The following is a 12,728-nucleotide window of genomic DNA, read 5'->3' on the forward strand; positions in this document are numbered from 1 at the left end:
AGTCGGGCTAGACTGTGCTACAGGAAAAGGGAGAGTAGGCTCTAAAGTGGTAGTTGTTGGAATTTGGGTGGTGACATGTAGTGGGGAGGATTCATTTGTGGGTTCAGGTTCATTAGACAATGGTTTAGAATCACCAAAAAGATTAAAATCAAAGTCATCATCACCTAAACTCACACTGCCAGAATTATATGTAGAGCTAATAGTAGAAGGATAATTTTCCGCAAAAGGAAATTGATTTTCAAAGAACTTAACATCCCTAGAAACAAAAAAACTTTTATTTTCTAGATCAAAAAGTCTCCACCCTTTCTTACCAAAAGGATACCCAACAAAGATACATTTTCGACTGCGACTTGCAAATTTATCATTCTTAGCACGTTGATTATGGGCATAACACAAGGAACCAAACACTCGCAATTCATCAAAATTTGGCAAAGTATGAAATAAAATTTCATAAGGTGTTTTATTCTGAAGAACACTTGAGGGTGTTCGATTGATCAAATGAGAAGCTGCTAAGACACATTCACCCCAAAAATAAAGAGGAAGATGACTTTGAAAACGTAAGGCCCTTGCCACTGTTAAAATATGACGATGCTTATGTTCAACTCTACCATTTTGTTGTGGAGTCCCCACACAAGAGGTTTGAAAGAAAATCCCATTTGAAAGAAAATAATCTTGCAAACAATTAAATTCTGTCCCATTATCACTCCGAACAATCTTAACCTTTTGACCAAATTGTCGATCAACCATAGCAAAAAACGACATAAACATTTTAAACACCTCCAATTTATCAATCAACAAATAAACCCATATAGCTCGGGAAAAATCATCCACAATAGTAAAAAAATAACGAGCCCCACATGAAGAAACAGTATTGTAAGGACCCCATAAGTCACAATGTACTAATACAAAAATTCGGGAGGCCTTATGGTCACTAAGAGAAAAAGAATCATGAGTTTGTTTGGCACGAGGACACACATCACATGCCTTATTTAATTTATCACTAGAATTACGTAGGAAAGGTAATGACTTTACTACTTTCTCTGAAGGATGTCCAAGACGTTGATGCCAAAGTTCCAACGAAGATGAAGAACCATCCACTGAGATAGCTTGCATTGTAGACGGTGGCCGGAAGTAGTAAAGACCATCTCTCCGTTCACCCGTTCCAATCAGCTTCCTCGAATGATGGTCCTGTATAACACACATATTAGAAGCAAATTGTACAAAAAAAGTGCATGTCATCAATGAGTTGTGTAACTGAAATTAAGTTGCATTGCAATTTAGGGACATAAAGAACATTTTTAAGAAATAATCCTTCCAAGAGTCTCACACTTCCCTCTTTAGTAGCAATTAATTTTTGGCCATCAGGGAGTCCGACGGGACATGCGGCAATATCATGAACATTAAACAAACAAGATTCATCTCCCGTCACATGATTAGAAGCACCAGTATCAATAATCCAAGAAATCCTGGAAAACTCACCATGTAAACGGTCGGTAGAGGAATGAGTATTACCAAACATAGTAGCGATAGTTTGCCATTGTGTTGCACTTAGGTGAGGAAGAGAGGCAGCAGTGTTTGACGTGGTGGCTGCATCATTGGAAGAGTTTCTTTGCCCATTGACCGAAGATCCAACCATAGTGGTATCATTACTGTTAGCCATTGCCGATCGTGTATCTTAGCCGCGTGGCTCTGGTACCATGAAGAAATCGTGAATGGCTTGATCTTATTGATATATTTTAGTCGTATATATACAAAAGAATAGAAAGCAGGAAACTAGAAAAAAGGAAACTAGAGCTGTAATTCTAATCGAATTCCTAAACTCACGGTTATCCATATATACAAAACATTAAGAGAATATCTCAATATGAAACTTGATTTTTTTTGGGCTAAAATGATGTTTTTTTGATGCTCTTGCGATGCAACCATGAAACTTGATTTTTGGCCAAAAATGATTCTTTTTCAATGCAATTTCGATGGTGTTTCGATGCTTTTGTGATGCAATCATAAATAATTGATTTTTGGCCAAAACGATGCCTTTTCGATTCAAAATCGATAGTGTTTCAATGCAAAATTGATGGTGTTTCTATGCTTTTGCGATGCAATTATGAAAAATTATTTTTTGGCCAAAACGATGTTTTTTCGATGCAAAATCGATGGTGTTCGATGCTTTTGCGATACAATCATGAAAACTTGTTTTTTTTCTTTCTAAAACGATGCTTTTTCGATGCAAAATTGATGGTGTTTCGATGCTTTTGCGATGCAATCATGAAAACTTATTTTTTGGGCAAAACGATGCTTTTTCAATGCAAAATCGATGGTGTTTCGATGCTTTTGCGATGCAATCATGAAAACTTATTTTTTGGCCAAAACGATGCTTTTTCAATACAAAATCGATGGTGTTTTAATGCTTTTGCAATGCAATCATGAAAACTTAATTTTTGGCCAACCACCACCTCGCCCAAGATCTATTCCGGTTCTAGTCGAAAAACCATCGGGTCGATTATTGACCCAGTGACCAGGGTAGAGCTAGTTAGAGATACATTACCTAGCCTTTTTTTTTCGCATCCGCAGTGGTCCCACCACCGGAAGCAGAGGAAGCTAACCTAGTTGACTAAGAATTAGTCGTTTACCTCGATTTTAAACCAATAAATATGTCTCTCTGTGAGGTAAAGCCAGGAGTAGTAAGTTCACCTTCAACAAAGCTATACCCCCTTTCCATCAGTTCGAGTTACCATTGTTGATCCAAAAGCTTCTGAGCTAGCAACAGTACAATTGGTGTATAAGCAACCTCTTGGATATCTGATCGAGACATAACATAATTGCAGTGGTCTGAGATTTCCCGTCGCTTAGAGCGTTTTCCCAGTGCGCGGAGCCCCAATGAGGAAGGTTTTAGTGGTTTATCATTTGGTCAATAATGCTACTCCTACTCCTAGGGCTGGAAGAAGATAACAAAACGCGAAGCGTTTTTTTTCTATGAAATCCTGTTGCTTCTAAAGGCTACCCTCTCTCGGCTGGATGTTGGTCCAGCCTACTACGAGGATCTCGTATCCAACAACCCAACCTAAAAAAAAAGGGCAAAAAAGAAGCCGGAGCTATGAAGCTTACCTTATTATTATGAAAATGGGAAATGACTTTTTTGACTACGTTTTTTGGATGCAAAATCGATGCAATTTCGATAATCTGCACTAAAATTTGACGAAAACTTTAGAGGATCATATTTATTCATTCAAATGTCTATTTTAGACGTTTTTTTTTATTTTGGTATTTTTTCAAGATATAGAAAATTATAATAAGAGAGAGAGAGAGTGTGAGTGTGTGAGAGAACGAGAGACGATAGAGAGAAAGATTTCATACTAAGTGAGAAATGGAGTGTGCCCTTAAATTTACCTTTGTAAAATCAAGAATATTTACTCATATTGAAAATTATTTACTATTTAAGACAAAAAGATGAGGAAAAAATACATATGACACGTGGAATCCGCCAAATGGGGGTGACGTGGGCAAAACATAACCTTGTCATCCTCCGTTCCTTACCCTTTTCCGGCAGTCTTATTGGCCATTCAATCCCGATTCCTCCTCCTTCGGCGGAGACAGCCAGAGAGGATTATTCTCACTCCCAGACAGTTCCACTCAACAATGGCGAAGCTTCTTTTTCTACAGACTTCTCACCTCGCCTCTCCAATACACCGCTGCGCCGTTACCGCAATCCTCTCCGTCCCCAAGCCCCTTCCGATTCCTTCCTCACTCCCTCGCCTTCTTTTTCGATGCCATTATCGTCATATCGGCCTCGTAGCGCTTTCTTCTCCCTCCTCGCTTCGCGAACCTTCTAGAAACTTAAAGGCTCAAGCCTTCGATTCCTCCTCCTCGGAAACAAAGACCGGAGACGAAAAAGAGCAGCGATTGGAGAATGACTGTAAAGAAAATGACTCTGAGATTAAGGTTAATAGTGAGGCAGTGAAAATTTCTGATGAGGAGTATCCAAGCGGTGAGTTTCAGTTTGAGAAGCCTGGGATATGGAAGACCTTCGTCGTCAAGCTTCGGATGCTAGTTGCTTTACCCTGGGAACGTGTCCGCAAAGGCAGTGTTCTCACCATGAAATTGCGCGGCCAGGTGTGCTCATCCTTTATCCTCTTTCAATTTTGATAGATGTATGCATGTATTTGTGCTTATCATCGGTTAAAAAGGAAACTAGAAAGTTAGATTGAAAGTAGTTAACTGAAAACAAGTTAGAGGAATTGGGATTTTTGATAATCTTATTCAAGCACAGACACAATTTTGGTAAAAATGAAACTTTGGCTTTGAGTTTGAATGATCTTGAGCTCGAGTTACTTACGTAATTACTTTATCTTTTAAATTTTTGAGACTTGAGTATTGATAAATGTGTTGTGCTGTGGGAGTTTGCTTTCAGATATCTGATCAGCTAAAGAATCGTTTCTCTTCTGGGCTTTCTCTTCCTCAAATTTGTGAAAATTTTGTTAAAGCAGCTTATGATCCTCGTATTTCTGGTGTCTATCTCCACATTGATTCCTTGAACTGTGGTTGGGCAAAAGTAGAAGAAATTCGAAGACACATTTTGGATTTTAGGAAATCAGGTGGTTCCCATAGTGCTTGAATTAGTACTTTAATATACACATTACATGCTGGTCTAAATATTTGGATGTTCCTAGGTTTCTTGGTAATTTGGGTATTTTATGGTTTAAAGCCAATGGCAGTTTTTGGACTGCAACAAAGACAGAATAGACAATGATGTATGTGATATGACCATGCGGTGTATAGCTTGGAACTTTTCTTATGGAGACTGAAGAAACTTTATTAATCTTAAAGCATTTTCAGTTTATGACTCCTAATGGTTCTTATAGGTAAATTCATTGTGGCATATGTTCCTGTTTGTCGAGAGAAGGAGTATTATCTTGCCTGTGCTTGTGAAGAGATATATGCCCCTCCAAGCGCTTATTTTTCTTTGTTTGGTTTTACAGTGCAAGCATCATTTATTAGAGGTATGTTGACCATGCTGGGTCTTGCATTCTGTTTTATTTATTTGGCAGTTTAGCGTTGTTCATTGTTGATCAATTCAGTTCTGGTCCATATATTTTTTTTAAAAAAAATATTGTTTGTAGGTGTGTTAGACAAAGTGGGAATTGAACCACAAGTGGAAAGGATTGGTAAATACAAGAGTGCTGGTGATCAACTTATTCGTAAAACCATGTCCAAGGAAAACTGTGAGATGCTAACTGCATTGCTTGATAACATATATGGGGCTTGGGTGGATAAAGTCTCTTCCGCAAAAGGTGATTTTCCATTTGCTTTTGGTTAGTCTTAAGTTCCCCAATTGTTCATGATATTTATCAAATTCTTACAGGAAAGGAAAGTGAAAACGTTGTGGAATTTATTAATGAAGGAGTATTCCAAATAGAAAAACTGAAAACTGATGGTTGGATAACTGATATACAATATGATGACGAGGTATGGATTTCTCTATTGTTTCCTGAACAGTTCTTAAAAGCTTGTCAGAGTATGAGCATCTGAGGCTAATGTTTACATATGTGGTTATTCGAAAGTTTCAATAACTTTAGGTCTGAAAATCTAGCATAAATTATGTAGAAAAGTGTATTATTTGATATCATTTTCAGTACGGATGTAAGCCAATCAGCTATGCAAGCTGTGCCTAGAATCAAATGATATATACAGAAAAAGGAAAGTATTGATACTGAAATTAACGTACAATATTTCTACACCCTCTCTCAAGCTAGAGCATACATGTCCGACATGTCCAGCTTGCACACTTGCTCATCAAAACTCTCCTTTAATAACCCTTTAGTCAACAAATCTGCAGCTTGTTGATTGCTTCGCAGATAGATAACAAAGCTCTTTTTCTTCAATCTTTTCTTTTATGAAATGACGATCCGCCAGGTTCTGTCATGTTGGACCGGATTATGTGCTATATTAATTGCTGATTTGTTATCACTATATAGTTTTAAAAGGACTTGTCCTTTGAAGTTGGAGCTCTTCAAGGACATGTTTAATCCAGATCAATTCACATACTCCTTGAGCAAGGGCTCTCAGCTCGGCTTCTGTACTTCTTCTTGCCACAACGGATTGCTTTTTGCTCCTCCAAGTAACCAAATTCCCCCAAACCTTGGTACAATATCCAAATGTTGATCTTCTATCCTCAATGTATTCTTCCCAATCTGCATCTGTGAAAGCTTCTACACCCCTTTCTTCATTCTTTCGAAACAATAAACCTTTTCCTGGTGTCTTCTTCAGGTATCGCAATATCCTGTAGACTGCCTCCATGTGTTCTTCTAGAGGTCTGTGCATATATTGACTAACCAAGCTTACTGCAAAAGCAATATCAGGTCTTGTGTGGGATAAGTATATCAACGTTCCAACTAGTCGTTGATACATCCCCTTGTCCACTGGTTTCTCTTTCATTTTCTTGTACTTCCCTTTAGGTTCCACCGGTGTTGCAACTGGTTTACAGCCAAGCATTCCTGTCTCTTTAAGCAAATCCATGACATATTTATGCAAGCACCCCCCTCATTCTGTCTGCCAAGACCTTCGAAATGATCTTATACAAACTAGTGACAAGACTAATTGGCCTAAAGTCGTTAACCCGACAACTATTAAGCTTCTTAGGAATAAGACAGATAAAAGTCTCATTAGATTCACCCGAAATGACTCCATCGGCATGAAACCCCTGAAATACTTCCACAAAATCATCCTTAATAGCGTCCCAATTAGAGTGGAACACAGCCAACGAGAACCCATCTGGACCAGGTGCTTTGTCTCCAGAACAATAAAAAATATGCTTGCTTAATTTCCTCTTCCTTAAAAGGCCTCTCAACGTTAGAACCTAAAAAAACCGGTATCCTTCTCCAGTCAATGCCCCGAGCACCAATCCACGGTCTGACCACAAAAGAGTACAATGGGAATAGAAACCGACAATCTCATCAACTATTGCCCCTTCATCATATAACAAGGTTCCATATGATTTCTCAATACAAGAGATAAAGTTCTTAGCCTTTCGAGCACTCAGAACACATTGATATAGTCTAGAATTTGAATCTCCATCTTTGGCCCACTGGCACTTAAGTTCAACCACAACCCTCTATCCTCTTCTAAAATCAAATTATGCCACTCCCTCTTAAATTTACTCCTCTCAGCAAGAAGGTCATCATCCCAATTTCCATTTTCCTCCAACCTATCTAATTCTGACACTCGATGCTCGAGAGCCTGTTTTACCACCTTCCTAGAGCCATAGACCTCTTTGCTCCAACCTTGAACCGTCCTATGAATATAACTCAATTTCGAAAAAAAACTGAGACTAGACCCTCCTCTCGATGAAGCAGTTTTCCACCAATGACTAAACTTCGATCGGAACTCCTTATGTTCTAGCCATATATTGTCAAATCTGAAAGGACTCAGACCCCAAGGAGGGTTAGAGTCCAGCACAATTGGTCTGTGATCAGAAACCACCCTCACACAAACTTCTTGCCTAACAAACTGATATAAACTAGTCCAGTTGTTGGCGAAATGAAATCTGTCCAAATGACAACATATAGGATGATGCCTAAAATCAGACCATGTAAATCTGCTATTGTTAAGTCTGGGATCGATCAACTTGAGCTCCGTAATTAATGCATCGAAAATTTTCATACTCCTAGTGATAGAAGTACTGTTAAGCTTCTCTTCCACCCTACTAACTACGTTGAAATCACCCCCCACACACCAAGAATCCCCACAAATAGTTCTTAAACCCGCTAACTCGTCCCAGAATTTGTCTCGTCTACCATACCGAATTGGCCCATAAACCCCTGAGAACCACCAAGGAAGTTTACCTTCTGCTTGAATTGGAATGGAAACTGAAAATTCCCCTACTAACGAGTCAAGAACCTTCTTCCATTCAGGGACTAAAAGAGCTTCTTCAATATTTCTTGGAATGATTAATTCTTCAATTTTTGGTGGAATGATTAATTCTTCAATTTTTGGTAGCAAAGGTTTTGAACTTTGGTTTTAGCCGGCTGTAGCACACATACTTGGATTAGGATGTAGAGTGCAACTCCTAACCCCTTTTCTTTTTTGCAATCGGCAGATTTGTCTCAATTACACTTCAATTCTCCATATTAGAATTAGAATCAAGTGAAATGGGATTCAAAAAGTTACTTATAGTAGTTGTCACCGGTTCAGACTCATGAGAGGCAGTGTCTGTATTACTTGTGTTTTGTCCTGCCACCTAGTATAAACCAACAACTCTTTTTCTAAATTTTGTGGGTCATTGTTCTTTCTTTCAGGGCTTATTGTTTCAGAAATAGGCTTAGGGTCAGAAATGGTAGAAATAGGATCAATGGGTGAACCTAACTCTGGTCCTATCATTGGAAAACAAGTATCCCAATAGTGAGCATCACTCACTGCCCCTCCCTGAAGCGAAGAGTCGGGATAGAAAGGTTTTTCTTTATCAAAGGTGACATCCAAAGAGACGTACATGTGTTGGTTGGTAGTATTATAACATTTGTAACCTTTTTTTGTAGAAGAATAATCGAGAAACAAACATTTGAGGGAAAGAGTTTAGTATTATTAGGGACCTAAAACATTAACATAGGAGGTACAACCAAATTTCTTGAGTGGCATGTCAGAGATGAGATGATTTTGATGATAGGCTTTTTGGAATAATGAGTTTGGAGTTTGATGTTGTAAAACTCGAGAAGGCATTCTATTTATGAGATATGCTGCTATTAAAACAACTTCCCTCCAAAAGCTTTTAGGAACAGAGGTAGTAAACATAAGAGCCCTAGCAACCTCTAACAAGTGCCTGTTTTTTCTTTCAGCAATCCCATTTTGTTGGAGAGTGCTGACACATGGGATTTTATGGATTATACCATTAGAGAGAAGATAATCACCCAAGATGGAATTAAAATATTTTGTGCCATTATCAGTGTGTAATACCTGAATATTAGCTTGAAATTTATTTTTAAGCATGGAGTGAATTTTTTTGAAAGTGGTAGCAGTATCAGATTTATCTTTTAAAAGATCACCCAAGTTAAGCGTGTATGGTCATCAATAAATGAAATAAACCATTTGGTATTAGAAATATTTTTAACCCGAGAGGGACCCCACATATCACTATGAATAAGAGTAAATGATTTAGATGCTTGATATGAGCAAGAGCGAAAAACAGAATGAATATGCTTTAGCAAATTGATACACTTCACATTTAAACATGATCAAGTTTTTATTCTGAAACATACTAGGAAATAAATGTTCAAGATATGGAAAGCTAAGATGGCCTAAACGATAATGCCACCTCATAATATCAAAAACACTAGAAACAGTACAACCAAAATGCAAACTTTTATTCACTTGAGTAGGTGGTGGATCAACATCAAAGTAATACAATTCGCTACATTCTCGCGCACTCCCAATCGTCTTCCCCGATGACATTTCCTAGAAAGTAGATTAAAAGATAGATTTGACACATGAAGAACATTTTTAAGTATAAGAGAGGGGATATATAAACATATCCTTTACCAGCTACTGTGGAGACAGATCCAGCAACAATTTTTATCTTAATAGTACTTGGGCAAGGATTATAAGTGCTAAACCAGTGGGATTGACCAGTCGTGTGATCAGACGCGTCAGAATCAACAATCCATGGGGCTGTTTGGGCAGTACAGGTAGTTTAAGTACCTGGGGCAGAAGTGATTTGCTCAGATGCAGATGTAGATGCAGACGCAGAGGTAGGAGCTGGTGAAGTTGGGCAATTTGATTAGAAGTGAAGGGAAATGATTGAGATTGGGAAGCAGAAAAAGCACGCCCATCAGAGTGAGTACTAGTAGCATTTCTGGGCTTCCAATCCGCTGGTTTACCATGTATTTTCCAGCAAGTAGCTTTTGTGTGACCGAGCTTGTTGCAATGTTCACACCATGGGCATTCGCGGCGCTGTCCATGGGGTTCAGCAGCAAGAGGTGGGCGTCAGGCAGCATGGGCAAAATGATCTGCTTTAGCGGTCGAGAGAGGTCCCATCATGACCCGCTTGCGGCTTTCCTCTTGTCGAACTTCAGCAAAGGCCTCACGAATCGAGGGAAGAGGAGACTTTCCGAGGAGGCGACCACGATCTTCATCTAGGTCACGATTCAGGCCATGTAAAAGTTCAAATAAACGCTCACGATCAAGCATCTTCTTGTAGGAAGAAGCATCATCGGAGCACTTCCATTCTAGAACATAAAATAGGTCAATTTCTTGCCAAAGACTATACAAAATACTATAGTATTGAGTTACAGAAGGAGCTTGTTGTTTTTGGTTTGGAAGTTTGGACTTGAGTTCAAATACTTGTGCAAAATTGTCAAGGTGAGAGAAGGCTTCTTTGACAACATTCCACACTTCTTTGGTAGTAGAGAGAAATATGCAAGTCCAACCGATTTCAGCATCCATGGAGTTGACAAGCCCAGAGATGATTAGAGAATTTTTGGAATCCCATTTTGTGAAGGACGGATCAGTGGGCAATGTGGCCGGTGTGATAGCCGAGGCAACCACGACCAATGAGATATAGTCACAGACTCTGATAATTGGAGGAAATTTTGACCATTTAATTTATGAATGGTTATTTGGAGATTAGGCTAGTCATATTGGTGGGGAATAGGTTCAGATGGTGTTTTGGAAATTTCAAATATGACTGAGGTTTCATCTGTGTTTTTTGGAGCAATCGGAGTTGCCATGGCTAATTGATATTGAGTTTGGAGAAGACACACGTGAGGAAGAGAGCTAGGTCTCAAAAAAGATGGTTTGATACCATGTAGAAAAGTGTATTATTTGATATCTTTTTCATTACATACAATATCTTATATATAGGATGTAAGCCAATCAATTATGTAAGCTATACAAATCAGATCTAATTTGACAGCTACATAGGTCAACTATTTTAATCCTAGAATCAAATGATATATGCAGAAAAAGAAAAGTATTGATACTGAAATTAATGTACAACAATTCTACAATATTTCTACAAATTACAATGCAGGCGCATGTACATACAAAATGCATACAACTTGTGACCCTTGTAATAAGTAATCTTATGCTCAAATTAGTTAAATGGGTATTGTGTTGTTTCATGTTTCATCTATGTCACTGCAATATTGTCACAAGTATTGAAGGTCTAAATGCATGGTTATTGTGTACGCCACATATTTTCCGCTCGATTAGTTAAAATGTATTCAACATTTCCCACTGCTGTTGCATATATATTTAAATAAATATTATTGTTTATTCAACGAAATTTATAGTAAGATAATGATCGGTATGGTGAGTGCTGTGTTATTTAGTTTGTATCCGAGGGCATTCTTTTTTGGTGAAAAAAAATCGGGTAAACTATTGTGCACTAATATGTAGGTCTTGCAGGTTATCTCGAAGTTGAAGGAGAGACTAGGAGTGCAGAAGGATAAATTTCTTTCCCTGGTTGATTACAGGTTTATAACTTTCTGTAGTTTGCAAACTAAAACTTTGGCCCCTACCTCATGTATGTCTGTGCATTTGAGATGTTATCAACTATAACTAAACTCAAGTGTTGACAGAGAAGAGAAAATCAAATCCCACGATTTGGTTGTAGTTGTAAATTATTAGTTTCCTTATTTAGATGATTTGTAGCTATCTTTGTGATTTGTTGTTTACTCGGTAATTAAGAGGATTAGGTATGTTAACTGTATAAATAGGGTTGTGTTCACTGATTGTATACACAGAAAAGAAGAAATAAAATCTCTTACAAATTTCTATATGGTATCAGAGTCGTACAAATCTCTCACCCTCTTCTCCGATTGGGTCCGGTCACCACTGTCCAGTCCGGCGACATCTGCGGCTTCAAGCGACTCCTCGGCATCCTCCGGTCCACTATAACCCCTCAGTCTCAATCTCCACTCTACAACCACGCACGCCGGTGTTCTAGGTCTAGCCCGGCGTTTCCCCGACCAGTCTCCGTTACCCTCGGTCACACCTGTTTGTTCGTTGCTCTCGGTTCAGCCGGCGTTACCCTCGGTGACACTAATTTTCCAACACGCTTCGTTTTTTCAATTGCACACAGCCGACACTCTCACCTCTCAATAGCTGCCAGCCCTAGCCACATGTCATCATGTCCCAAAGTGGAGATTTAATCTCAAACCAGTTGGCCCACTTCCCTTCCAGCCCAAAATCAGTCCACTAGCTCCATGGGCTCCATTTATATTCATGATACCAACTCTCTCCACATCACAGCCCACAAACTCGTTGGTAGGAATTATCTACAATGGGCTCAATTCGTAAAGTTGGTCATTTGTGGGCGTGACAAACTTGGGTACCTCACCGGTGATCTTCCTGCCCTTCCTTTGACTGACTCCACTTACAAGGTATGGCAGGCTGAGAATTCTATTATCCTTGCGTGGCTTATTAATTCGATAGATCCAAAAATCAGTCGCAGATATTTATTTTTTAAGACTGCTAAGGAAGTCTGGGATGCTGCTAAGATGTACTCTGACATTGGGAATGCTTCTCAGATTTTTGAGATTCGTACCAAACTCAGAGAAATCAAGCAAGGTACTCGCACTGTAATCCAATATTTCTCAGACTTACAAGACTTGTGGTAGGAACTCGATCTCTATCTGGATACCACTCCTTTATGTGCTAACTGCACCACACTCCTGCGCCAACTATTAGAAAAGGAGCGGGTCTTTGAATTTCTTACTAGGTTGAATAGTAATCTTGATTAA

The 12,728-nt window shown here is 38.8% G+C and overlaps 1 protein-coding gene across 6 annotated transcripts in view; it reads left to right on the forward strand.

The window, feature by feature from the left end:
• The first annotated feature begins 3,538 nt into the window (after positions 1-3,538).
• LOC133830764 (serine protease SPPA, chloroplastic) overlaps positions 3,539-12,728 on the forward strand; it is a 77,512-nt gene continuing 68,322 nt past the window's right edge. For 2 of the 6 annotated variants that reach the window (XM_062260831.1, XM_062260832.1), the window contains exons 1-6: positions 3,539-4,110; positions 4,409-4,592; positions 4,860-4,997; positions 5,118-5,288; positions 5,360-5,463; positions 11,383-11,459. In XM_062260831.1, the coding sequence (XP_062116815.1) occupies positions 3,637-4,110; positions 4,409-4,592; positions 4,860-4,997; positions 5,118-5,288; positions 5,360-5,463; positions 11,383-11,459 (1,148 nt within the window). In that variant the 5' untranslated portion in view covers positions 3,539-3,636. The remainder of the gene's footprint in view (positions 4,111-4,408; positions 4,593-4,859; positions 4,998-5,117; positions 5,289-5,359; positions 5,464-11,382; positions 11,460-12,728) is intronic. The other 4 variants (XM_062260827.1, XM_062260828.1, XM_062260829.1 and 1 more) reach the window with 4 other exon arrangements.

Source organism: Humulus lupulus, chromosome 4 (genome assembly GCF_963169125.1).
Source record: "Humulus lupulus chromosome 4, drHumLupu1.1, whole genome shotgun sequence".
Classification (NCBI taxonomy): domain Eukaryota; kingdom Viridiplantae; phylum Streptophyta; class Magnoliopsida; order Rosales; family Cannabaceae; genus Humulus; species Humulus lupulus.